At 66.2% G+C, this 26,551-nt stretch overlaps 1 protein-coding gene across 1 annotated transcript; it reads left to right on the forward strand.

Moving 5' to 3' along the window:
* Nucleotides 1-2,280: 2,280 nt before the first annotated feature.
* On the forward strand, nt 2,281-25,842 carry PFAS (phosphoribosylformylglycinamidine synthase). The gene is made up of 29 exons (XM_075741403.1): nt 2,281-2,406; nt 4,613-4,793; nt 5,118-5,256; nt 5,651-5,756; nt 5,981-6,167; nt 6,587-6,692; nt 7,229-7,369; nt 7,926-8,050; nt 8,138-8,266; nt 9,591-9,722; nt 10,710-10,838; nt 11,457-11,530; nt 11,614-11,770; nt 11,999-12,060; nt 12,681-12,842; nt 13,505-13,618; nt 14,251-14,382; nt 14,958-15,188; nt 16,456-16,636; nt 16,925-17,008; nt 17,488-17,643; nt 19,454-19,579; nt 20,267-20,412; nt 20,913-21,123; nt 21,833-21,924; nt 22,259-22,373; nt 23,642-23,782; nt 24,298-24,450; nt 25,010-25,842. Exons 1-29 carry the CDS (start codon nt 2,281-2,283, stop codon nt 25,342-25,344), a joined length of 4,173 nt encoding a protein of 1,390 aa, XP_075597518.1. The 3' UTR covers nt 25,345-25,842.
* The last annotated feature ends 709 nt before the right edge of the window (nt 25,843-26,551 follow it).

Raw genomic sequence — 26,551 nt, forward strand, 5'->3', positions numbered from 1 at the left:
GACAGGCCCGCACCAAGAGCATAAGTTGAAGGCCTTATTCAAGGAGCCCCTTGGCTCTCCGGGACAGGCCCACACTGGGACAGGCCCGCACCGGGACAGGCCTGCATTGGGACAGGCCCACACTAGGAGCACGGGAGGCCTGCTCGTAAGGCGCGGTGAAAGCTGCGCAGAGTTGGGCTGAGGAGACGTCTCAGGTAAAAGTCTCTGCTAGGCGAAAGCCTGTGGAGCAGGGCCCACCGGGGAGGGGAAGCCTCCAAGGTTGGGATTTCTGGTGGCAGGAGAAATCCCTGGGATTGCCGGTGGCAGGGGAAATCCCTGAGGGAGCTCTAACACGGGTTGGGGTCCCTCTGACTAGTGCTTGTGATAGTGCACAATCACAACCACTGAGTCCCTGGGAGATGGGTACTTTTCCAAGTAAGAAACCAAACCGACGAAAAACACCACTGGGATGTATTTTAGAACATTGGAAAGATCTGGGAAAAATTGATCCTTTGACTTGGAAACAGCTGATTGAGTATTGTAATCACTGGTGGCCACTGTATACTTTAGAGAATGGGGAAAAGTGGCCGGAGAATGGGACATTGCAGTATAACGCAATTTTGAAATTGATGTTATTTTGTAAAACGGAAGGTAAATGGAATGAAATGGCATATGTAGATTTGTTTTTCACACTGCGAAATCATCTGGAATGGCAAAGGCAATGTGAATTGGTTTCACCTAGTTCTGCGATAATGGCGTTAAAGGGGCAGGAACCTGATAAGAATTTGGAAAAGGTTGCTCAGCTTGTGATATTGGTAAACGGTGGTTTTAAATGTGAATTTGAAGATGATGATGTTGAATTATTGGTTGCACCTCGTAGAAGGTTAGGAAATGATCAAGGGGATCAAAATTTGGGGGCCAATAATGCTTCCGCCCCTCCTGTGGAAGGGGAGGCAGAAGGATTCAGCCCGATTGCTGGGAGGACAAGGGGAAGAGGGGGAGGAGACGGATTAACTCCCCTCCAAGCCCCTCTTCGACAGGCTGTTGGTAACGAGGGTCTGGTAATGGTAAAAGTTCCCTTCTCAATAACTGATTTAAGACCAGGGAAAGAAACTGCAGGCACTTATCGAGATGATCTTGAAAGAGTTGCCAAAGTAGTTGAAACAATAATCAGAACCCAGAACCCCGATTGGGAGGATTTCAAAGTAATATTGAATACTTTGTTGGAAGACACTGAAAAGAAAATGGTGTTAAATACAGCCAGAAAACAAGTGGAAGGAGCGCATGCTAATGGGATTATACAAGGGACAGTGGACCAGAATCTTCCATCCACAAATCCTGAGTGGGACCCTAATCAACTGGGGCCCAGAGGGATGTTTAGGTATCAGGTGGATTTGTTTGGTATTAGACATGCAATGCCAAAAGCAAGTAATCGGTCTAAACTGTATGAAGTGAGACAAGAATTAAATGAGTCCTCTTCAGCCTTTATGGATAGACTGAAGGTGACTGCGAGAAAATATACTAATTTGGACCCAGAGAAGAAAAAAAAAACCAAACCCACAAACAAAACCACAAGCAAACAAACAAAAAACCCGAGGAAGCTATAGAATTGGCCTCTATATTTATGGGACAATCAGCCCCAGACATAAGGAAAAAGCTTCAAAAATTGGAAGGGGCTGAGTCCAGAGATTTAGGCAAAATGCTTGAAATAGCCTGGACTGTGTATAACAACAGAGAAAAAGAAAAAGAAGTCAGACAAATGCAAAGGGATGGAAAAATTCTGGCAATCTTGACCGAGAATAATAAACATATAAAGCAAAACTCAGCCATAAATCAGCAGAGGGTGTTGGTGCGACGGGGCGAAAAAGAAAACTGGCCTTTCTTGAAACTGTTAAAATTTAAGCTGGGAAAACAGTAGGTAACACATCAATTTTTGTACATGCCCAAATGTCCGTTGCCTTTATTGGGACGAGATTTATTAAGCAAATTAGATGCACAAATAATTTTTAAAGATGGAGAAATCAGATTGCTAATACCAGAATCAAAGCCTGCCCTTTAACACTACATTGGTGTCACGAGGTTTATTCCCGGATTTCGGTGACACCATGACCCACAGGGATGAGGGACACCATGTCCAAGGGGATGAGGGACACCATGTCCATGGGGATGAGGGACACCATGACCCACAGGGATGGGGGACACCATGTCCATGGGGATGAGGGACACCGTGACCCACAGGGATGAGGGACACCGTGTCCATGGGGATGGGGGACACCATGACCCACAGGGATGAGGGACACCATGACCCACAGGGATGAGGGACACCCCATCCCCGCGGACACGCCGTCCCGGCCGGTGCGCATGCGCAGACCCCCCCCCCCGGCCATGCGGGAGCTGTGCGCATGCGCCTCTCCCTTCCCGCGCCTGGTGAGGGCTGTGCGCATGCGCCTCCGGCGCCGCGCGGAAGGGGCGGGGATATGCAAATAGCCGGGCGCGTGGCGGAGGTGAGGGGCCGCAGGGCGGCTCCAGAGCCCCCCCCCCCCCCCCCGGCCCTGACCTTGACCCTGGACTTGGCTCTGCCGGAGGCGGGGGAAGCTCCTGGCAGCTGCTCGCAGAAACGCCCCCCCCTCCCCCCCGGTAAACCCCCGCCCCCACCCCCCCCCCCGCTACCAAACCCTTCCCACACGAACCCCAATAGACATGGGGACCCCCCCACTGCGGGGACCCCCAGGGACCCTCCCGGCCATGGGGACCCCCAGGGACACCCCCCCCCACCGTGGGGACCCCCCCCAACCATGGGGACCCCCCCACTGCGGGGACCCCCAGGGACCCCCCCGGCCATGGGGACACCAAGGGACCCGCCCCACCATGGGGACCCCCCCCACTGCGGGGACCCCCAGGGACACCCCCCCCCACTGTGGGGACCCCCCCAACCATGGGGACCCCCCCACTGCGGGGACCCCCAGGGACCCTCCCGGCCATGGGGACCCCCCTGACTATGGGGACCCCCCCCCCAACCATGGGGACCCCAAGGGACCCCCCCAACCATGGGGACACCTGGCTCACAGCCCGGCAGTCGCGTCACACTGACGTCAGCACACGCCCCCCCCACCCCCCTGGCCCGGTGCCCCCCCCCTCCCCCCCCCGCCCGAGTTTGGCCTTGGGGGGAGGGGGAGGGGCGGGGGGAGGGGAGGGGAGGGGGAGGGGCGGGGGAGGGGAGGGGGAGGGGAGGGGGAGGGGCGGGGGGAGGGGAGGGGCAGGGGGAGGGGCGGGGGGAGGGGAGGGGCAGGGGGAGGGGAGGGGGAGGGGCGGGGGGAGGGGAGGGGCGGGGGAGGGGAGGGGCGGGGGAGGGGGAGGGGCGTTGCCAAAGCTCGTGGGAACGTCCCCCATGAGTTAACGGAGGGGGGGGAGGGGCAGGAAGGGGACACCCCCACCCCCACCCCACCCCCACGCGTGTGTCCCCCCCCCCTCCCCCCATGCGGGGCCCCCCCCCTTCACCCGGTGGGGGTTGGGTGGGGGGGTCCCGATGTCGTCCCCGATGTCCCCTCCCCCCCTCTCCCCTCCCCCCCTCTCCCCTCCCCCCCCCTCCCGACTTTGCTCCCTCCGGGGGGGGGAGGGGTGAGGGGGGGGAGGGGCCGAATTCCGCTCGCGCGCGCGGCTCAAAACCGTGGGTGCCGCGGGGGGGGGAGGGGGGGTGAGGGCTGGCGGAGCGCTGTGTGGGGTGCGTACGGGGCAACGGGGTTCCACGCGTGACGTGGCGTGACGTGGCGTGGGGGGGGAGCGTGTGTGTGTGTGTGTGGGGGGGGTTGGGTCGCGCGTGGCATCGCGAGCGCTTGGGGGAGGGGGGGGTCCCGCGTGGAGCGCGCACGTGGAGCGTTGTTGTGACGTAAGGGCTTGGGGGTGCTGCGGGGTTTGGGGGGGGGGGGTCCCCCTGAGGGATTTGGGGGTCCCCGGGGATTGGGGGTCCTGGGGGGGGGGGTTTGGGGGTCCCTGGGGTGACCCCAGGTTTGGGGGTCCTGGGGAGTTCGGGGGGGGGGTCCCCAAGGGTTTGGGGATCCCTGAAGTTTGGGGGTTCCCCAGGCTTTGGGGGTCCCTGTTTTAAGGGGGGGGGGGATGTCCAGGACTCCCTGGATTTGGGGGGTCCCCAGGTTTGGGGGTGCTGAGGGGGGAGGTCCAAGGTTTGGAGGGGGCTCCCCAGGTTTGGGGGTGCTGAGGAGGGGGTGTCGCCAGGTTTGGGGGTGCTGAGGGGGGTGTCCCCAGGTTTGGGGGGGTCCCCAGGTTTGGGGGTGCTGAGGGGGCTCCCCAGGTTTGGGGGTGCTGAGGGGGGTGTCCCCAGGTTTGGGGGGGGTCCCAAGGTTTGGGGATGCTGAGGGGGGGTGTCCCCAGGTTTGGGGGGGGGTCCCCAGGTTTGGGGGTGCTGAGGGGGGGCATCCCCAGGTTTGGGGGGGGTCCCCAGGTTTGGGGGTGCTGAGGGGGGTGTCCCCAGGTTTGGGGGGGGTCCCAAGGTTTGGGGATGCTGAGGGGGGGTGTCCCCAGGTTTGGGGGGGGGTCCCCAGGTTTGGGGGTGCTGAGGGGGGGCATCCCCAGGTTTGGGGGTCCCCTCCCACCCTCTCCCCCCCCATACCCCCCCCAGATGCAGGTGCTGCGGTTCTACGTGCGGCCGGACCCCCCCGAGCAGTTTGGGGGTGCTGGGGGGGTGTCTGGGGGGGCCCCCCCGGGGCTGGGATTGGGGTCCCCCCTGCGGGTGGCCCGAGCCGTGGAACCGGGGGTCACCGCTGTCACCTGCGAGTTCTGCTACTACCTGGCCTGGGACGGTACGGGGGGGTCTGGGGGGGCACCGGGGGGTTTGGGGGGGCTGGGGGGGGCATGGGGGGGCACCAGGGGGTTTGGGGGGGCTGGGGGGGCACCGGGGGGTTTGGGGGGGCTGGGGGGGCATGGGGGGGCACCAGGGGGTTTGGGGGGGCACGGGGGGGCGTTTGGGGGGGTGGGGATGGGATCGTGGGGTCTGGGGGGGTCTCGGAGGGATGGGGGGGGCTGTTTGGGGTTTTGGGGGGGGCAGGGGGGGTGTTTGGGGGGGTGTCGGGGGGGGGGGGTGTGTTTTTGGGGTGGGGGGGGTTCCAAGAGTTTGGGGTGCGCAGGGGAAGCCCCCCCCGACGCGGAGGAAAGCCGGATCCTGCGCTGGGTTTTGGGGTCCCCCCTGGGGCAGGGGGAGGAGGTGGCCCCCCAAAGCTTCCTGCGCCCCCACGGCCCCCACCTGCTGCTGGAGATCGGGCCCAAGTACGGGGGGGGGTCCCATGGGTGCTGGGGGGGTCATGGGGCGGGGTCTTGGGTGGGGGGGTCCCATGGGTGCTGGGGGGGTCTTGGGGGGTTGTCCCATGGGTGCTGGGGGGGGTGGTCCCATGGGTGCTGGGGGGGTCATGAGAGGGGGTCTTGGGGAGGGGGTCCCATGGGTGCTGGGGGGGGGTCTCAAGGGGGAGTCTTGGGGGGTTGTCCCATGGGTGCTGGGGGGGGGTCCCATGGGTGCTGGGGGGGTCATGAGGGGGGATCTTGGGTGGGGGGGTCCCATGGGTGCTGGTGGGTTCCCGGAGGGTCCCATGGGGGGCTGGGTGCTTCGTGGGGCACTGGGGGTGCCTGGTGAGAGGGTCCCATGGGTGCCCTGTGGGTGCTGCAGGCTGGGGGTCTCCACGGCCGCCTCCACCAACGCCGTCTCCCTCTGCCGGGCGGCCGGGCTGGGCCGGGTGCAGCGACTGGAGCGATCCCGGCGCCTCCTGCTCCAGGTGGGGACACGGGGGGACACGGGGGGCACTGGGGACATGGGGGGGGGGGGCAGTGTCCCTGGGGGTCCCCGTGTCCCTGGGGGTTCCCCGGTCACCGGCTGTCCTGGGGTCCCGGTGTCCCCCTATCTGGGGGTGTCCCCATGGGGGGGGGGTGTGTGTGTCCCCCTGTCCCCAGGGCCAGGCGGGGGGGTGACACGGGGCCGTCTGTGTCCCCCCCATCCCAGTTCGAGGGGCAGCCGCCGCGGGGGGCAGCGGAGCGGCTGGGGCGGGCGCTGCGGGACCCCATGACGGAGCAGCTGTACCCCGAGCCCTTGGCCACCTTCGAGGTGCCCGTGCGCCCCGTCCCCGTCACCACCATCGACGTCCTGCGGGGTGGCCCCACCGCTCTGGAGCAGGCCGACCGCGAGCTGGGTAAGGGCTGGGGGGGGGCGGGCGATGGGGGGACGTGGAGAACGTGGGGAGATGGGTGACAGGGATCTGGGGACATGGGGGGACATGGGACATGGTGGAGGGATGTGGGACGTGGGGACATGGAGGACATGGAGAACGTGGAGGACATGGGGACATGGGGGGGACGTGGGACATGGTGGGGGGATGTGGGACGTGGGGACATGAGGACATGGAGAACATGGGGACATGGGTCATGGGGACACGGAGGACATGGGAACATGGGTCACGGGGACATGGGTCATGAGAACGTGGGGACAAAGGGTCATGGGGACACGGGTTGTCTCTGAGTTGAGGGACCTGAGGGGACATCTGGGGGGACATGGCGGTGGGGGGGGTCCGGGGGTCCCTGGAGACCCTTGGGGACAGTGGTGTCCCCCCAGGCCTGGCCTTCGACCCCTGGGACGTGCAGTACTACACCCGGCTCTTCCGCACCGCCGGCCGCAACCCCACCTCGGTGGAGGCCTTCGACCTGGCCCAGTCCAACAGGTGCCGGGGCCCCCCAAAACCCCCTGGGTGCCCCCAAATCTTCCAGACACCCCCAAAACCCCCTGGGTCCCCTCCAAAACCCCCTGGGCCCCCCCCCCAAATCCTCCAGACACCCCCAAATCCCCGACACCCCCAAACCCCCTGGGCCCCCAAAACCCCCAGAGCCCCCTTGAGCCCCCCAATTCCCCTCAACCCTCCTCCACCTCCCTGGAGCCCCCCAAAATCCCCCTGAGCCCCCCCCCCCAAACTCCCCAGACCCCCTTGAGCTCCCCTGGTCCCCACTGATGCCACCACCACGACCATGTCCCCATGTCCCCCTATTGGTGTCACCCCCATGACCATGTCCCCATTGACACCACCCCCCACAACCGTGTCCCCCCTTTGGTGTCACCCCCATGACCATGGTCTCTACGTCCCCATTGATGCCACCACCATGACCATGTCCCTGTGTCCCTCACTGACACCCTCACCATGACCGTGTGTCCCTCCCCCCCCCGGTGATGCTGCCCCCCCTGACTGTGTCCCCGTGTCCCCAGCGAGCACAGCCGCCACTGGTTCTTCAAGGGGCGGCTGGTGGTGGACGGGCAGGAGGAGCCGCAGTCGCTCTTCCAGAGCATCATGGGAACCCAGAGCTCCAGCAACCCCAACAACGTCATCAAGTTCTCCGACAACAGCAGGTGGGGCCCGTGGGTGCCCCATGGCGTCAAGGCCAGGGGTCTCTGGGGTGGCTGTCACCCATGGGTGACCCTGGAATGGAGGTTGGGGTGAGGGTCCCATGAGCCATGGGTAGATGATAGCTTCAAGGTTCAGGGATCCCATCACCCATAGGTGCCCATGACCTGGAGGTTGGTGGGATCCCATCACCCATGGGTGACCGTGGCAGGGAGGTTCAGGGTTCCGTCACCCATGGGTGACCTTGACATGGAGGTTGGGAGAATCCCATCACCCATGGGTGATGATGGCAGGGAGGTTTGGGATCCCATCATCCATGGATGAGCTTGGCAGGGAGGTTGGGCGTCCCGTCACCCATGGGTGACCGTGGCAGGGAGGGTGGGCGTCCCATCACCCATGGATGACCATGATCTGGAGGTTGGGGGGATCCCATCACCCATGGGTGACCGTGACCTGGAGGTTGGTGGGCTCCCATCACCCACGGGTGCCTGTGCCTCGCTGCGTGCCCCCCTCCCCCAGGCTCCGGTGGGGTGGGTGCTGAGGCGTCCCCTGTCCCCGCAGCGCCATCCGGGGGGTGCCGGTGACGGCGCTGTGGCCGCGGGACCCGTCTGAGCCGAGTCCTTTTGAGAAGAGGACGACCATCCGCCACGTCATCTTCACCGCCGAGACCCACAACTTCCCCACGGGTGGGTGGGGGGTGGGGCTTGAGGAGTGGCCCCCCCCAAATGTGACCCCCCCCCCCCTAACGTGACACCCCCCCCCCCCAAAAAAAGCGGTGGCCCCCTTCAGCGGGGCGACGACGGGGACGGGGGGCCGGATCCGGGACGTGCAGTGCACCGGCCGCGGCGCCCACGTCATCGCCGGCACCGCCGGGTACAGCTTCGGCAACCTGCTCATCCCTGGTGAGACACACCCCCCCCCCCCAAACCCCCGGGGACCCCCAAAACCTCCTGCACCCAGGAACCACCCCAAACCCCCCCCGGGGACCCCCCCCAATCCCTCCCCCCCCGGGGACCCCCCCCAAACACCCCGGGGACACCCCCAATCCCCCCCCCCCCGGGGACCCCCCTAAACCCCACGGGAACCCCCCAAACCCCCCCCCAGGGACCCCCCCCCCAAACGTCCCCCTGGGGACCCCCCAAACCCCCCACCCCAGGGACCCCCCAACCCCTCTCCCCAGGGACCCCCAAACCTCCCCCTGGGGACCCCCCCCCAAACCCCCCACCCCGGGGACCCCCCAAACTCCCCGGGGATCTCCACACACCCCCCCCCGAGCCCCCCAGTACCCCTGGGACCCCCTGAAACATCTTGGGGACCCCCCCCCCAGTACCCCTGGGACCCCCCTAAACTCACCAGCTCCCCCAAACCCCACAGGGACCCCCTGAACACCCCCCAGACCCCCCCCAATGTGTCAGGGACCCCCCAAAACCTCCCAGGACCCCCCAATAACTCGGGGACCCCCCTAACCCCACCAGGTCCCTCAACCCCCCCCCCCAGACACCCCCCCCCCCGGGACCCCCTCAAATCCCCCTCTGGGACCCCCAAACTCCTGAGACCCCTGGAACCCCCCCCCCCATCCCCCAAACATGCTCGAGCCCCCCCCAAACCCTGCCAGGAACCCCAACTCCCCATGGGACCCCCCAAACCCCTCTCTAGGAGCCCTGAACCCCTGGAATCCCCCCATAACCCCCCCAGATCCCTTAGACCCCCCCCAAATCCCTAGAACCCCCCCAAAACTCCCCAGAACCCCTGCAAACCTCACTGAACCCCCCAAAACTCCCCAGGACTTCCCCAAACCTCACTGAGCCCCCCCCAAAACTCCCCAAGACCCCCCCAAACCTCGCTGAACCCCCCAAAACTCCCCAAGACAACCCCAAACCTCACTGAACCCCCCCCAGGACCCCCCCAAACCTCACTGAACCCCCCAAAACTCCCCAGGACCCCCCCAAACCTCACTGAACCCCCCCCAAAACTGCCCAAGGCCCCCCCAAATCTCACTGAGCCCCCCCAAAACTCCCTAGAACCCCCCAAACCTCACTGAACCCTCCAAAAACTCCCCAGGACCCCCCCAAACCTCACTGAGCCCCCCCCCCGGACCCCCCCAAACCTCAGTGAACCCCCCCAAAACTGCCCCGGTGCCCCCCAAACCTCGGGTCCCCCCACCCCTGGGACCTCCCGGCCGGGTGGGGTCCCAGACGTGTCCCCCGTCCCCCCCCCCCGCCCCAGGCTATGAGCTGCCCTGGGAAGACGGGGCGCAGCCGTACCCCAAATCCTTCGCCCGCCCCCTGGAAATCGCCATCGGGGCCAGCGACGGCGCCAGCGACTACGGCAACAAATTTGGGGAGCCCGTGCTGGCTGGTGAGTGGGGACCCCCCTGGGGACCTTTGGTGACCCCCCAGGGACATTCAGGGACACCCAAAGATCTCCATGGTCTTGGGGACCCCTGGGGACACCCCATTGGGCACCCCAAGGTCATGTTGAGACCTTCCAAAGATCTCCATGGTCTTGGGGACCCCTGGGGACACCCCATTGGGCACCCCAAGGTCATGTTGAGACCTTCCAAAGATCTCCATGGTCTTGGGGACCCCTGGGGACGACCCATTGGGCACCCCAAGGTCATTTTGAGACCTTCCAAAGATCTCCATGGTCTTGAGTACTCCTGGGGACCCTTGGGGACACCCTACTGCCTTGGGGACCCCAAGAAAATTTGGGGATGCTTCAGGGACACTCAAAGACCTCCATGGTCTTGGGGACCCAAAGGACATTTGAGGACCTTCCAAAGATCTCCATGGTCTTGGGGACCCCTGGGGACACCTGAAGAACGTGGGACACTTGGGGACCCCCTAGGGACATTCAGGGACCCTCCAGGGACACTGAAAGACCTCCGTGGTCTTGGGGACTCCTGGGGACCCTTGGGGACCCCAGGGAAATTTGAGGACCCCAGGGCTGTTTGGGGACCCTCCAGAGGCACTCAAAGACCTCCGTGGTCTTGGGGACCCTCGGGGATCCTTGGGGACCCCCTGCTGCCTTGCGGACCCCAAGGACATTTGGAGACCTTCCAAAGATCTCCATGGTCTTGGGGACACTCGGGGACCCTCAGGGACACCCCAAGGTCATTTGGAGACCTTCCAAAGATCTCCATGGTTTTGGGGACCTTCCAAACATCTTCAAGGTCTTGGGGCCCTCTGGGGACCCCCTGCTGCCTTGGGGACCTTTGGAGACCCTCTAAGTGACACCCAAAGATCTCCAATACCTTGGGGTGCCCCCCCCCCCCCCCCGTGGGTGGGTGGGGGTGGCGGGTGTTTTTGGGGTGCGGGGGGGGTGACACGGTGAGATGTCCCCCAGGTTTCGCCCGCTCCTTCGGGCAGGTGCTGCCGGGGGGGCAGCGGCGGGAGTGGATCAAGCCCATCATGTTCAGCGGCGGCATCGGCGCCATCGAGGACGACCACGTCCGCAAGGAGCCCCCCGAACCCGGTGAGACCCCCCAGAATGACACCCCCACCTCCCCCCATGGGACCCCCAAATCTCCCTGGGAACCCCAAATCCTCATGGGAACCCCAAATCCCCCGGCAACCCCCTGGGACCTCCAAATCCCTGTGGGAACCCCAAATCCTCATGGGAACCCCCTGCGACCCCCAAATCCCTGTGGGACCCCCCCCCCCCGGACCCCCAAATCCCCCTGGGACCCCCAAATCCTCATGGGAACCCCAAGTCCCCCGTGGGAACCCCCTGGGACCCCCAAATCCCCCTGGGACCCCCAAATCCTCATGGGACCCCCAAATCCCCCCCCCCTCACCCATGGGACCCCCAATCCCCCCACCCACCCCTGGGATCCCCAAACTCCCCTGGGACCCCCAAATCCTCCCCCCTCACCCATGGGACTCCCAATTCCCCCCCACCCCTGGGACCCCCAAACTCCCTTGGGAACCCCAAATCCCCCCTCCCACCCCTGGGACCCCCAAATCCCCCCTCCCCCTCACCCCTGGGATCCCCAAACTCCCTTGGGACCCCCAAATCCCCCCCCATGGGACCCCCAAATCCCCCCTCCCCAGGGGGGTGTCTCACCCCTGTCCCCCCCCCGTCCCCCCCCAGGGATGCTGGTGGTGAAAGTGGGGGGCCCCGTGTACCGCATCGGCGTCGGGGGGGGCGCCGCCTCCTCCATCCAGGTAAGGGGGTTCCCTGGGGTGGGGTGTGGGGGGTCAGGGTGGGGGGGTGGGGGGGTCCATGTGTGTGTGTGTCCCCCCCCCAGGTACAGGGGGACAACGCGGAGGAGCGGGACGCGGGGGCGGTGCAACGGGGGGACCCCGAAATGGAGCAGAAGATGAACCGGGTGCTGCGGGGGTGCATCGAGAGCGGGGGGGGGAACCCCATCTGCAGCATCCACGACCAGGGGGCTGGCGGCAACGGTACGGGGGGGGGGGACACGGGGGGACACGGGGGGGACATGGGGGGATACGGGGGGACACACGGGGGGGTACGGGGGGAATGGGGGGGGACACAGGGGGGGAATGTGGGGGGACACCGGGGGGGGAGATGGGGGGGGACATGGGGGCACAGGGAGGGACACAGGGGGATGGGGGGGGCACGGAGTTGGGGGGGGTGGGGGGGTGTCCCCAACGTCCCCCCGTCCCCAGGGAACGTCCTGAAGGAGCTCAGCGAGCCGGCGGGCGCCGTCATCTACGCCAGCCGCTTCCAGGTACTGGGACCCCCCCCACATGGGACACCCCCCCCACATGGGACACCCCCCCCACATGGGACACCCCCCCCACATGGGACCCCCCCACATGGGACACCGCCCCCCACCCCAGGACCCCCCCCCAGTGTCCCCTGTCCCCCCCCAGCCCCCCCTGGTGCCCATGGTGCCTCCTGCCCCCCATCCCCATGTGCCCCCCGGTGTCTCCCCCCGGTACCCCCTGTGTCCCCCCCCCCAATGTCCCCCTGTGCCCCCCCCATGCCTGTGTCGCCCCCCCCCGCCCCCCCCCCCCGTCCCTGCCCCCCCCCGGTGCCCCCCATGCCCCTCCCAATGTCCCCCTGTGCCCCCCACCTGGTGTCCCCCTCATCTCCCCGTGCCCCCCCCTTTCCCCCCCTGTGCCCCCCATGCCCCCTACCCCATGTCCCCCTGTGTCCCCCCCAATGTCCCCCCATGCCCCCCACCCCATGTGTGTGTGTGTCCTGTGCCCCCCCGTGCCCCCCACCCCGTGTGTGTGTGTGCGTCCCCATGTCCCCCCGTGCTCCCCCCTTCCCCCCCTTGTGCCCCCCGTGCCCCCCACCCCGTGTCCCCCCCCCGTGCCCCCCCCGGTGACGCGTGTGGGGCAGCGGGGGGACCCGACGCTGAGCGTGCTGGAGCTGTGGGGCGCCGAGTACCAGGAGTCCAACGCGCTGCTGGTGCGGCCACCCCGGCTGGGGCTGCTGCGGCGTCTGGCCACCCGCGAGCGCTGTCCCCTCTGCGTGGTGGGGACCGTCACCGGGGACGGGAGGGTAAGGGGGTGCCGGGGGGGGCTGGGCGGGGGGGGACGTGGGGACAAGGGGGGGTGGGGAGTTGGGGATGTGGGTCGTGGGGATGTGGGGACATGGGATGTGGGGTGTGGGGACGTGGGGATGTGGGGACTTGGGGATGTGGGGACTTGGGGACATGAGGACATGGGACATGGGGGACATGGATCAGGACATGGACAGGGACATGGGGAACACCATGGAGACGTGGGGACGTGGGGACATGAAGACATGGGACGTGGGTCATGGGGACGTGGGGACACGGGACAGGGATGGAGGGACATGGTGGACACCGTAGGGATGTGGGGACTTGGGGGACGTGGGGACATGGGGACATGGGACATGGGGATGCAAGGACATGGGGGACACTGTGGGGACTTGGGGTCCTGGGGGTGTGGGGGACATGGTGACACACGGGGACATGGGGGGACGTTGGTCCATGGGGCCAGGACATGGGGACCTGGAGGGACCTGAGGAGATTGAGGGGCCTTGGGGGTCCTGGGGGCAGCTTTTGGGGGTCTCTGTTGGGCAAAAGGGGGTTTGGGGGGGGGGCCTGGGGTCCTTTTGGGGTCCCTAGGGACCAGGAAGGCTCCTGGGGGGGCAGTTTGGGGGTGCCCCAGTCCCGCTGACCCCCCCACCCCCCCCAGATCGTGCTGGTGGATGACCTGGAGGCGCCGGTGCCTGAGGGGGGGTCCCACGAGGGGTTGCCCACCCCCGTCAACCTGGAGCTCGAGTGGGTGCTGGGCAAGATGCCCCGCAAGGTGAGGGGGGGGCAGGTGGTCACCCCAGGGGTGGGACCTGAGGGACCCCCCTGTTGGGAACGGGGAGGCTCCCAGTTGGGAGTGGAGACACCCAATGGAGATGGGGACCACCATGATGGTGGGGACACCCCAATGGGGATGCCCCAGCTGGGAATGGGGACCCCCCCCAGTGGAGATGGGGACCTCCATGATGATGGGGACCACCCAATGGGGATCCCCTAGTGGGGATGGGGACCCCCCAATGGGGATGGGGACCCCCATGACGATGGGGACCCCTCAGTGGGGATGGGGACACCTTGGTTGGGAATGAGGACAACCAACAGGGATGGGGACCCACATGGTGATGGGACACCCCCCCGGTTGGGACCACCCAATGGCTATGGTGACACCCCAGTTGGCAATGGGGACCCCCATGATGATGGGGACACTCAAGTGGGAATGGGACACTCCTCAGTGGTGATGGGGACCACCACGATGATGGGGACACCCAACGGGGATGGGGACCACCACGATGCTGGGGACCACCCAGTGCTCATGGAGACACCCCTGTTGGGAACGGGGACACGCAACGGGGATGGGGACCCATGTGGTGATGGGGACCCATGTGGTGATGGGACCCCTGTGCCCCCCAGGAGTTCGTGCTGCAGCGGGTGGCCCCCACCCTGCGCCCGCTGGCGCTGCCCCCGGGGCTGTCGGTGCGGCAGGCGCTGGAGCGGGTCCTGCGGCTCCCGGCCGTGGCCAGCAAGCGCTACCTCACCAACAAGGTACCGCGTCCCCCCGCGTCCCCATGCGTCCCCCCGCGTCCCCAACCCTGGCCGGGGGCCCTGCTGGGACCCCTGTGCCTGCATCCCTGGTGGCCATGGTCCCCTCCGTGTCCCCAACCTGCTTGGTGACCATGGTCTCCTCCGTGTCCCCAACCTACTTGGTGGCCATGGTCCCCTCCACGTTCCCAATCTCTTCCGTGTCCCCAACCCACCAAGTCGCCGCGGTCTCCTCCATGTCCCCAATCCCCTCTGTGGCACCAATCCCTTTGGTGTCACCAATCTGTCTCCGTGTCACCAATCCCCTGATGCTCCTCCCATTGTGTCCGTGTCCTCCATCTGTCCCAGTCCGTGTCCCTCCATGACGTGTCCCACTCCGTGTCCCACTCCGTGTCCCCCTCCGTGTCCCCCCAGTCAATGCTACTCCCTGGGAGATGTCCCAGCCCATGTCCCCATCACCCCAGGATGTATCCCATCCATGTCCCCCACATGTCCCAACCCTGTCCCCACCCCAAACCTGTCCCCGTGGCCACCTCCCAGCCCGTGTCCCCCCGCTGACGCCGCTGTCCCCGTGGCAGGTGGACCGCTCGGTGACGGGGCTGGTGGCCCAGCAGCAGTGCGTGGGGCCCCTGCACACGCCACTGGCCGACGTGGCCGTGGTGGCCCTGTCCCACTTCGACACGGTGGGGGCGGCCACGGCGCTGGGCGAGCAGCCCATCAAGGGTCTCCTGGATCCGGCCGCTGGCGCCCGCCTGGCCCTCACCGAGGCCCTCACCAACCTCGTCTTTGCCCGCATCACCGATCTCCGCGTGAGTATTGCGTCACCGCGGCCGATGTCGTGACGTGGCCGTGGGGTGGCCACGGGAGCAGTGACGTGACTTTGGCACGGCCATGGGATGGTCGTGCCATGGGGGACGTGCCACCGCCAGGGCAAGGTCATGGCGTGGCTAAAGGAGCAATGACGTGGTCGTGGCATGGTTATGGGATGGCCGCGCCATGGGGGACATGCCACCGCCAGGGCAAGGTCATGGCATGGCCACAGGAGCAATGACGTGGTCGTGGCATGGTTATGGGATGGCTGTGGCATGGGGGACATGCCACCACCAGAGCACAGCCACGCCATGGCTATGGGAGCAATGACACGGTCACGGCACAGCTACGGGATGGCCACACCGTAGTCTAGTGGCCGTGCCACAGCCACCACGACCACACCACTGTCATGTCCTTGCCATGCCAGGACCGTGACATGGCTACAAGATGGGGCTGTGGGGCCACAGGTACCACGGCACGGCCGAGGGGGACCGTGGCATGGCCAAAGCAGATCATGGCGTGGCCATGGCCATGCCGTGGCGATAGAGGACCACCATGGTGTGGCCACAGCAGAGCCAAGGAGGACCATGGCATGACCATGACATAGCCAAGGGGGACTATGGTGGGGGATGGCCATGGAGGACCATGGCATGGCTGTGGCATGGCCATAGGGGACCACCATGGTGTGGCCACAGCATGGCCAAGGGGGACCATGGCATGGCCATGACATGGCCATAGGGGACCACCATGGTGCAGCCACAGAATGGCCAAGGGGGACCATGGTGGGACCAAGGGATGGCCATGGAGGACCATGGCATGGCTGTGGCATGGCCATAGGGGACCACCACGGTGTGGCCACAGCACAGCTAAGGGGGACCATGGCACAGGGTGCTCACCACAGCCGCAGGGCCATGTCATTGTCACACCAGGGCCATGCCATGGCTACAGGGGCCACGGCGAGGTCACATCACGGCCATGGGAGCCACCAAGACCACATCATTGCCATGGGGGCTAAGCTCTTGTCACCAGGGCCACGTCATGGTCCCAAGGGCCGTGGACGCAACCACGGGCACCATGTCATGTCCATGCTGTGGTCGTTGAGACCACCACGGCCATGGGGTGGGAGGTGTTGGGGGAGGTCGGGGGCTACCAGGGGGGCAACTGGAGAGGTTGAGGGTGGCAGGAGGAGACTGGGACACGCGGAGGTTCTGACCTCCTCCCCCCGTCCCGTGTCCTTTTGTGTCCCCGTGTCTCCGTTGTCCCCAGGACGTGAAGTGCTCAGGGAACTGGATGTGGGGGGCAAAGACAGGGGCGGAGGGGGGGGCGCTGGTGACGGCGTGCGAGGGGCTGGTGGGTCTCCTGCACCGCTTGGGCGTGGCCATCGACGGGGGCAAGGACTCGCTCAGCATGGCCGCCCGCGTCGGCACCGAGACCGTCCTGGCGCCCGGTGAGTCACGTCGCCGGGACGTGGGTGGTGGGTGCTGCTGGGGTCACGGGTGCTACGGGTCACCGTCGTGGCAGAGGAACCCATGGGTGCCACCACCGTGACGATGGCCACAGCGCCGGGACTCGTGGGTGCTACCAACCGTGGCGATGGGTCACGGGTGTCACCACCGGGGCGCTGTGACCCATGGGTGCCATCACCCCCCAACCCCCGGCCGTGGGTGCCCCACTGTGACCCCCTCCCCCCCATGACCCCCTGGTGACCCCCTGTGACCTCTTGACCCCTGCCCAGGCACCCTGGTGGTCTCGGCCTACGCCGTCTGCCCTGACATCACGGCCACCGTCACCCCTGACCTCGAATGTCCTGATGGCAAAGGTCAGTGACCCCGTGGGGCTTTGGGGGGCCCCCATGGAGGTTTTGGGGTGCCCTGAGGGGTTTTGGGGGGCTATCATGGAGCCATGCCCACCCCATGGAGGTTTTGGGGTACCCCATGGAGGTTTTAGGGTGCCCTGGGGGGGTTTTGGGGTGCCCCCATGGAGGTTTTGGGGTGCCCTGGGGATGGGCTGGGATCCCTGGGTGCGTTTTGGGGTGCTTTGGGTACCTTTGGGGTGCTGTAACCCCCCCCATGGATTTTGGGGTCCCCCAGGAGCCCTGCTGTGAGCTCTGGGGAGTTTTGGGGTGCTTGTGGGGGGTTGGGACCCTCCGTGGATTTTGGGGTGTCTGGGAGGGTTTTAGGGCAGCCAAGGAGATGGTGACACCTTGGGTGGGAGCTGGGGACAATTTTGGGGTGCTGTGACTCCTGCGGTGCCTTTGGGGTGCTGTACCCCCCCCTCATGGATTTTGGGGTCCCCCAGGAGCCCTGCTGTGGGTGCAGCTGAACCCGGGGCGGCACCGTTTGGGGGGCAGCGCCCTGGCCCAGGTCTTCTCGCAGTTGGGGGACACCTGCCCCGACCTGGAGGACCCCGGGGTGCTCGACGCCGCCTTCCGCGTCACCCAGCGCCTCATCGAAGGTGGGTGCTGGGGGGGGACACCCCCTCCCCCCCCGGAATTGGGGGGGACCATGGGGGGGAGGGTGGATTTAGGGTGCTGGGGGGGGGATTTGGGGTGCAATGGGGAGATTTGGGGTGCGGGGGGGTTGGGGTGAAGGGATTTGGGGTGCAGAGGGGAGATTTGAGGTGCAGGAGGGAGAATTGGGGTGGGGGGTATGGATGAAGGGGGATTTGGGGTGCAGAGGGGAGATTTGGGGTGCAGGGGGTTGGGGTGAAGAGATTTGGGGTACAGGGGGAGATTTGGGGTGCAAGGGGTTGGGGTGAAGGGATTTGGGGTGCAATGGGGAGATTCAGGGTGCAGGAGGGAGATTTGGAGTGAGGGGGGTTGGGATGAAGGGATTTGGGGTACAGTGGGGGGATTTGGGGTGCAGGGGGTTGGGGTGAAGGGATTTGGGGTGCAATGGTGAGATTGGGGTGCAGGGGGTTGGGGAGAATTGGGGTGGGGTAGGGATGAAGGGGGATTTGGGGTGCAGTGGGGGGATTTGGGGTGCAGCGGGTTGGGGTGAAGGGATTTGGAGTGCAGAGGGGAGATTTGCGGTGCGGGGGGGTTGGGGTGAAGGGTTTTGGGGTGCAATGGGGGATTTGGGGTACAGGGGGAGATTTGGGGTGCAAGGGGTTGGGGTGAAGGGATTTGGGGTGCAATGGGGAGATACAGGGTGCAGGAGGGAGAATTGGGGTGGGGGTATGGATGAAGGGGGATTTGGGGTGCAGTGGGGGGATTTGGGGTGCAGAGGGGAGATTTGGAGTGAGGGGGGTTGGGATGAAGGGATTTGGGGTACAGAGGGGAGATTTGGGGTGCAGAGGGTTAAGGTGAAGGGATTTGGGGTGCAGAGGGGAGATGTGGGGTGCAGGGGGTTGGGGTGAAGGGATTTGGGGTGCAATGGTGAGATTGGGGGTGCAGGGGGTTGGGGAGAATTGGGGTGGGGTAGGGATGAAGGGGGATTTGGGGTGCAGTGGGGGGATTTGGGGTGCAGGGGGTTGGGGTGAAGGGATTTGGGGTGCAGAGGGGAGATTTGCGGTGCGGGGGGGTTGGGGTGAAGGGTTTTGGGGTGCAGTGGGGGGATTTGGGGTGTAGGGGGTTGAGGTGAAGGGATTTGGGGTGCAGAGGGGAGATTTGGGGTGCAGGAGGGAGAATTGGGGTGGGGGTATGGATGAAGGGGGATTTGGGGTGCAGGGGGAGATTTGGGGTGCAGGGGGTTGGGGTGAAGGGTTTTGGGGTGCAATGGGGGGATTTGGGGTGCAGAGGGGAGATTTGGGGTGCAGGGGGTTGGGATGAAGGGTTTTGGGGTGCAGGGGGAGATTTGGGGTGCGGGGGCTAGGGGTGAAGGTATTTGGGGTGCAATGGGGGGATTTGGAGTGCAATGGGGGGTTTTGAGGTGCAGAGGGGTTGGGGTGAAGGTTTTTGGGGTGCAATGGAGAGATTTGGGGTGCAGAGGGGTTGGGGTGAAGGGTTTTGGGGTGCAGAGGGGAGATTTGGGGTGCAGGGGGTAGGGGTGAAGGGATTTGGGGTGCAATGGAGAGATTAAGGGTGCAGAGGGTTAAGGTGAAGGGATTTGGGGTGCAGAGGGGAGATTTGGGGTGCGGGGGGTAGGGGTGAAGGGATGTGGGGTGCAATGGAGAGATTCGGGGTGCAGAGGGAGGGTTTTGGGGTTCGGCGGGTATTTGGGGTCTGCGTGTGGGGTGCGGGCTTTGGGGGGGGCGGTTATTTGGGGTGCAGAGGGAGTGGGGGGAGGTGACGCGGGTGCCCCCCCCCCCCCCCCCCCCCCCCCAGAGCGGGCGCTGAGCGCGGGCCACGACGTGAGCGACGGGGGGCTGCTGGGCTGCCTGCTGGAGATGGCCATCGCCGGCAACTGCGGCCTCCGGGCGGACGTGGCCACCGTACCCCCCGACGCCTCCCGTGAGTCACTGTCACCCCTTGGGGACACCCCCTGGGGACACCCCACCCCAGGGAACTCCCTTCCAGGACCTTCACATCTTGGGGAACCCCCCTGAGAACCCCCGGGGAACCATCACCTCCGTGTCCCCCCTCCCGTGGTCCCACTTCTGTGTCCCATGTTCTCCCGTCCCCCATGTCCAGGTGTCCCACATCCTCCTGTGCCCACGTCCTCATGTCCCCATGTGCCAAGTCCCCATGTCCCCATCTCCTCATGTCCTCCATGTCCCCATGTCCCCATCTCCTCATGTCCCCATGACCCCATCTCCTCATGTCCTCATGTCCTGCATGTCCCTGTGTCCCCATGTCCCCATGTCCCCATGTCCCCATCTCCTCATGTCCCCATGTCCCCATGTCCCACGTCCTCATGTCCTCATGTCCCATGTCCTCATGTCCCCATCTCCTTGTGTCCTCATGTCCCCCATGTCCCCCATGTCCCCCATGTCCCCCATGTCCCCCATGTCCCCCATGTCCCCCATGTCCTCTTGTTCTCATGTCCCCATGTCCCCTGTGTCCCATGTCCCCCATGTCCCCACATCCCCTGTCCCCATGTCCCCAACGTCCCCACGTGCCCACGTCCCCATCATCCCACGCCCCGTATCTGATGTCCCACGTCACCATCTTCCACCGCCGTGTCCCTTGTCCCCTCAGCGTTGGCCGTGCTGTTTGCCGAGGAGCCGGGGCTGGTGCTGGAGGTGCCGGTGGGCACCAGCGTGGACATCTGCCGCCGCTACCAGGAGGCCGGTGTGCGCTGCGTCCCCATTGGCCACAGCGGCCCCTACGGGCCCGACGCCACGGTGAGGGACATGGGGACACGGGGGGGGGGGGGTGGCAGGGGGCTGGTCATGTGGGCATGGGAGGTGACTGAGGATGTGGACCTGCAGATGTGTCCCCATGGTGTCCTGGTGGCCGTGGCCCCGTGTCTGTGTCCCCATGGTGTCGTGGTGGGACAGGAGGTGGCCGTGGCCATGGCCGTGTCCCCATGGCCGTGTCCCCATCACATTATGGTGGGACAGGAGGTGGCCATGGCCGTGTCCCCATGGTGTCGTGGTGGGACAGGAGGTGGCCGTGGCCATGGCTGTGTCCCCATGGCCGTGTCCCCATCACATTATGGTGGGACAGGAGGTGGCCATGGCCGTGTCCCTGTGTCCCACTGCAAATGTAGATGGCAGTGGGCGTAGTGATGGCCATGGTGGCCACATCCCCATGCCCTCACCATCCCCGTGTCCCCATGGCAGCTTGAGGTGGTGGTGGCCACGTCCCCGTGTCCCTCACCACCCCCGTGTCCCCATGGCAGGTTGAGGTGGTGGTGGCCGGCACGTCCGTGCTGTCTGAGCCCGTGGGGGACCTGCGGGCGCTCTGGGAAGAGACCAGCTTCCGGCTGGAGCGGGAGCAGGCGGCCGTGGACTGTGTGGCCCAGGAAGAAGCCGGCTTGCGCCGGCGCCGAGGACCTGCCTTCAGCCTCACCTTCGACCCCCTCGAGGAGCTCCCCCTGCTCCGGCACATGGGTGAGGGAATGGGGGAGGACGTGGGACATGGGGGGTCATGGAGGTCTGGGTGGCCGTGGGGGGCTGGGAGGACATGGGGATCATGTTGGGACGTGGGGCCATGGAGGTCTTCAGGCTCTGGGACATCATGGGGGTCTGGGTGGCCATGGAGGTCTGGGAAGACATGGGGGGCTGGGAGGTCGTGAGGGAACATGGGGTCATGGGGGTCCTGAAGGTCTGGGAGGTCATAGGGGTCTTGGGGGTCCTGGAGGTCTGGGAAGACATGGGGTTCTTGGGGGTCATGGGAGTCTGGGTGGCTGTGGGGGTCTGGGTGGCCATGGGGGTCTTGGAGGTCATGTGGGGACGGAGGTCTTGGAAAACGTAGGGATCTGGGGGATCATGGGGGTCTGGGAAGGGATGAGGGTCTGGGGGATCATGGGGGACATGGGGTCATGGGGGTCATGGGGGGTCTGAGGGATCATCAGGGTCTTGGAGGTCATGGAGGTCTGGGAAGAACATGGGGGGCTGGGAGGTCTGGGTGGCCATGGGGGTCTTGGGGGTCATGAGGGTCTGGGTGGTCATGGGGTCGTGGAGGTCTGGGAAGACATGGGGGTCTTGGAGGTCATGTGGGGATGGGGGGGGTCACGGGGGCCATGGGTGTCCGTGGGGCGGGGGGTGTCCGGGGGTGTCCAGGGGTGTCCGTGGGGTGGGGTGACCCTGGTGCCCCCAGAGCTGCCGGGGCCGCGGGTGGCCGTGCTGCGGGAGGAGGGCAGCAACGGGGACCGGGAGATGGCGGCCGCCTTCGTCATGGCCGGCTTCCAGGTGAGGGGCCGGGCTCCGGCTGCCCCCCCCCGTCTGTGTCCCCCCCCCCGTGTCCCCCATCTGGGTCCCCCCCCTGTCTGGGCCCCCCCCCCATCTGTTCCCCCCCCATGTGTCCCCCCCCCTGCTGTGTCTCCCCCATGTCCCCCCCATGTCTGGGGGTCCCAGGCACCCTGGGGGGTCATTGTCCCCTCCCCCATGTCCCCCCCTTATGTCCCCTCCTTATGTCCCCCCCGTGTCCCCTGTGTCCCCCATGTCCCCCCCCACGTCCCCCCCCACATCCCCCCCCATGTCCCCCCCGGTGCCCCCCGGGTGCCCAATGTCGGGGTGTCCCCAGGTTTGGGACGTGACGACGCAGGACCTGGCCTCGGGCTCCGCCACCCTCGACGGTTTCCAGGGGCTCGTCTTCGTGGGGGGGTTCAGCTACGCCGACGTCCTCGGCTCCGCCAAGGGTGAGGATTTGGGGGACACCCCGCCCCCCCATTTCACACCGGGGGCAGTTTTGGGGGGTCCCCAGGGGGCTCCGTACCCTGACACAGGCTGGTTTTGGGGGGGACCCCCGCAGGGTTTGAGGATCCTTGTTGGTAAGGTTGGGTTTGGGGTGCCCCAGGGTTTGGGGTTCCCCAGGTTTTGGGTTCCCCAGGTTTTGAGGTGCCCCAGGTTTTGGGGAGCCCCTGATTCCGGGTGCTCCTGAATTTGGGGTGCTCCAGGTTTTGGGGTGTCCCTGGTTTTGGGTTCCCCAGGTTTTGGGGTGCTCCAGATTTTGGGGTTCCCCAGGTTTGGGGGAGCCCCGGTTCAGGGTACCCCTGAATTTGGGGTGCTCCGGGTTTTGGGGTTCCCCTGGTTTTGGGTTCCCCTGAATTTGGGGTGCTCCAGGTTTTGGGGTTCCCTTGGTTTTGGGTTCCCCTGGATTTTGGGTGCCCCAGGTTTTGGGGAGCCCCTGGTTCCGGGTGCCCCTGAATTTGGGGAGCCCCGGGTTTTGGGGAGCCCCTGTTTTGGGGGTGCCCCTGAATTTGGGGTGCCCCAGGTTTTGGGGTCCTCCATGTTTTGGGGTGTTCCTGGTTATGGATTCCACTGGATTTGGGGTGCTCCAGGTTTTGGGGTGTCTCTGGTTTGGGGGTGCCCCAGGTTCAGGGTGCCCCTAAATTTGGGGTGCCCCATGTTTTGGGGTGTCCTTGTTTCTGAACAGCCCTGGGTTTTGGGGTGCCTCTGGTTTTGGGGCACCTTAGGTTTTGGGGTGTCTTTGGTTTTGGGGGTCCTGGGTGCTGGGGATGCCGGGGTGGGGGGGGTGTCCCCATTTTGGGGGTGCCCCTGATTTGGGGGTGCTGGGTGTGGGGGTCTGCAGTTTGGGGTGGCCCTGGTTAGGGGGGGTGCCAGGTTTGGGGGTGTCGGGGTGCCCAGTTTGGGGGTGCCCAGTTTGGGGGAGCTGGGTTTTGGGGTGCTGTGGTATTTGGGTGCCAGGTTTGGGGGTTTCAGGGTGCCCAGTTTGGGGGTGCTGGCTTTGGGCGTACCAAGTTTTGGGGTGCTGTGGTACTGGGGTGCCAGGTTTGGGGCTGTCGGGGTGCCCAGTCTGGAGGTGCCCAGTTTGGGGGTGCTGCGGTATTGGGGTGCCAGCTTTGGGGCTACTATCAGTTGGGGGGTGTGTGGGTGCTCTGTGGGTGGGTGGGGGTGTGTCCCCCCCATTTTGGGGGTGCCCTGCCCCCCCCCCCCCCTTTTCCAGGCTGGGCGGCCGCCGTGCGCTTCCACCCGCAGGTGGGGGGCACCCTCGAGCGCTTCCGCCGGCGCCCCGACACCTTCAGCCTGGGGGTCTGCAACGGGTGCCAGCTGCTGGCCCTGCTGGGCTGGGTCGGGCCCCCCCAAGGTGGGTGCTGGGGTGGGGGGCACCCATGGGTGGGGGGGGGCACCTATGGCGGGGGGGGCACCCTTGGGTAGGGGGGAGGCGGGGGGGGCACCCATGGTGGGGAGGGGGGAGATGCTTGGGAGGGGTCTCATGGAGGGGGGGATCAATGGGGGGGGCACACATGGGTGTGGGGGGGGCACCCTTGGGTGGGGGGGCATGGGGGGGACACCCATGGGGGGGTGGTTCTCATGGGTGGGGGGGTCCTTGGGCAATGGAGGGGGGAGGGAAGATCCCTGGGGGGGGGTCCCTGAGGGGTTCCCTGGGGGGTCTTTGGAGGGGGTCCCCTGGGGGGAGGTCCCTGGGTGTCCTTGGGGTCCCCTGGGGGGGTCTTTGGGGTGTCCCCTGGGGGTCCCCTGGGGGTCCCTGGGGGGTCTTTAGGGGTGTCCCTAGAGGGTCCCTGGGGGGGGTCCCTGGGGGGGTCTTCGGGGGGTCCCCTGGGGGTCCCCGTGGGCGGGCGGTGACGCTGTGGGGCACAGAGGAGGGGGCCCCCCCCGCGGTGGCGCTGAGCCCCAACCTGTCGGGGCGCTTCGAGTCGCGGTTCGTGGCCGTGCGGGTGGAGCCGGGCCCCGCCGTGATGCTGCGCGGGATGGAGGGCGCCTGCCTGGGCGTCTGGGTGGCCCACGGAGAAGGTGGGTTCTCGGGGGGGGGGGCACTGGGAGAACTGGGAGCACTGGGGGGCACTGGGGGCATGAGGAGTACAGGGGGCACAGGGATACTGGGAGAACTGGGAGCACTGGGGGGCACTGGGGGCATGAGGAGTACAGGGGGCACAGGGATACTGGGAGAACTGGGGGGCACTGGGGGGCACTGGGGGCATGAGGAGTACAGGGGGCACAGGGATACTGGGAGAACTGGGGGGCACTGGGGGGCACTGGGGGCATGAGGAGTACAGGGGGCACAGGGATACTGGGAGAACTGGGGGGCACTGGGGAGCACTGGGGGCATGAGTACAGGGGGCACAGGGATACTGGGGATACTGGGAACACCGGGGGGGTTACTGGGAACACTGAGGGTTACTGGGAGCACTGGGGGGGTTACTGGGAACACTGGGGGTTACTGGGGGGGTTACTGGGAGCACTGGGGCAGCTTCCAGGCACTGGGTGTGGGGGGGTGTGTGTGTGGGGGGGGATCCCCGGAGCCCCTTTGGGTGCCACCCATGGGTGCTGCCCTCCCTCCCCTCCCCCCCAGGCCGGTTCCAGTTCCGGACTCCCGAGGGGCTGACGGCGGCGTTGGGGGAGGGGCTGGTGCCCCTCCGTTACGTTGACGACGGGGGGTTCCCCACGAGCGAGTACCCCCTGAACCCCAACGGCTCGGGGGGGGCGGTGGCGGCGCTCTGCTCGCCCTGCGGCCGTCACCTGGGCGTCATGCCCCACCCCGAGCGGGGGGTGCGCGCCTGGCAGTGGCCTTGGTGGCCCCCGGCTTGGGGACGCCGCCGTCCGACGGGGGGCACCGAGGGTCCCTGGATCCGAATGTTCCGCAACGCCCGCGAGTGGTGTCTGCGCTGGCCCCACGGGCAGGGCTGAGGTACCGGCACCCCACACCCACCCCATGGCGGCTGACCCACGGATGGACCCACGGACCCACGGATGGACCAATGGACCCACAGACCCACGGATGGACCCACAGACCCACAGATGGACCAATGGACCCACGGACAGACCCACAGACCCACGGATGGACCAATGGACCCACAGACCCACGGATGGACCAATGGATGGACCCACAGACCCATGGATGGACCAGTGGACCCACGGACCCACGGATGGACCAATGGACCCACAGACCCACAGATGGACCCACGGCTGCCCCATTGAGGGGTCTGACCCACGGACAGACCCACAGCCAGTCCTGCCCCATGGCCAGCCCCACAGCCACCCCACGGCTGCCCCACAGCGAGCCCTGACCCCACCCCCCCCTTCAGCAGTGACCAATGGGAGCTGAACCTCATCTCCCCATCCACCAATAGGAAGCCCGGGCCACGGAGGGGGCGGGGCTTGAATAAAGTTTTCTGGATACAGTCACGTGGGGGGAGGAGTCATTGGGGGGGGATGGGAATGGGGGGGTGGGGGGTCCGGATGGTTTGGGGGGATGGGGGGATGAGGGGGGTAATGGGGGTCCGGATGGTTTGGGGGGATGGGGGGGATGGGGGGTGGGGGAGGTAATGGGGGTCCGGATGGTTTGGGGGGATGGGGGGATGGGGGGGGTAATGGGGGTCCGGATGGTTTGGGGGGATGGGGGGATGGGGGGGGTAATGGGGGTCCGGATGGTTTGGGGGGGTGGGGGGGATGGGAATGGGGGGGATGGGGGATGGGGGGGGTAATGGGGGTCCGGATGGTTTGGGGGGATGGGGGGATGGGGGATGGGGGGGGTAATGGGGGTCCGGATGGTTTGGGGGGATGGGGGGATGGGGATGGGGGGGGTAATGGGGGTCCGGATGGTTTGGGGGGATGGGGGGATGGGGGGGGGTAATGGGGGTCCGGATGGTTTGGGGGGGGGTGGGGGGATGCGAATGGGGGGGATGGGGGATGGGGGGGGTAATGGGGGTCCGGATGGTTTGGGGGGATGGGGGGGATGGGGGGTGGGGGGGGGTAATGGGGGTCCGGATGGTTTGGGGGGATGGGGGGCTGGACGGTTTGGGGGGATGGGGGGGGTGGGAGGCTCCCCCGGGGCATTTGGGATTCGGGACCCTCCCCCCCCCCCCCCCCCCCCCCCCCCAGCAGATCCCGGGGG

The sequence above is a fragment of the Balearica regulorum genome, unplaced genomic scaffold, assembly GCF_011004875.1.
Source record: "Balearica regulorum gibbericeps isolate bBalReg1 unplaced genomic scaffold, bBalReg1.pri S36, whole genome shotgun sequence".
NCBI lineage: Eukaryota > Metazoa > Chordata > Aves > Gruiformes > Gruidae > Balearica > Balearica regulorum.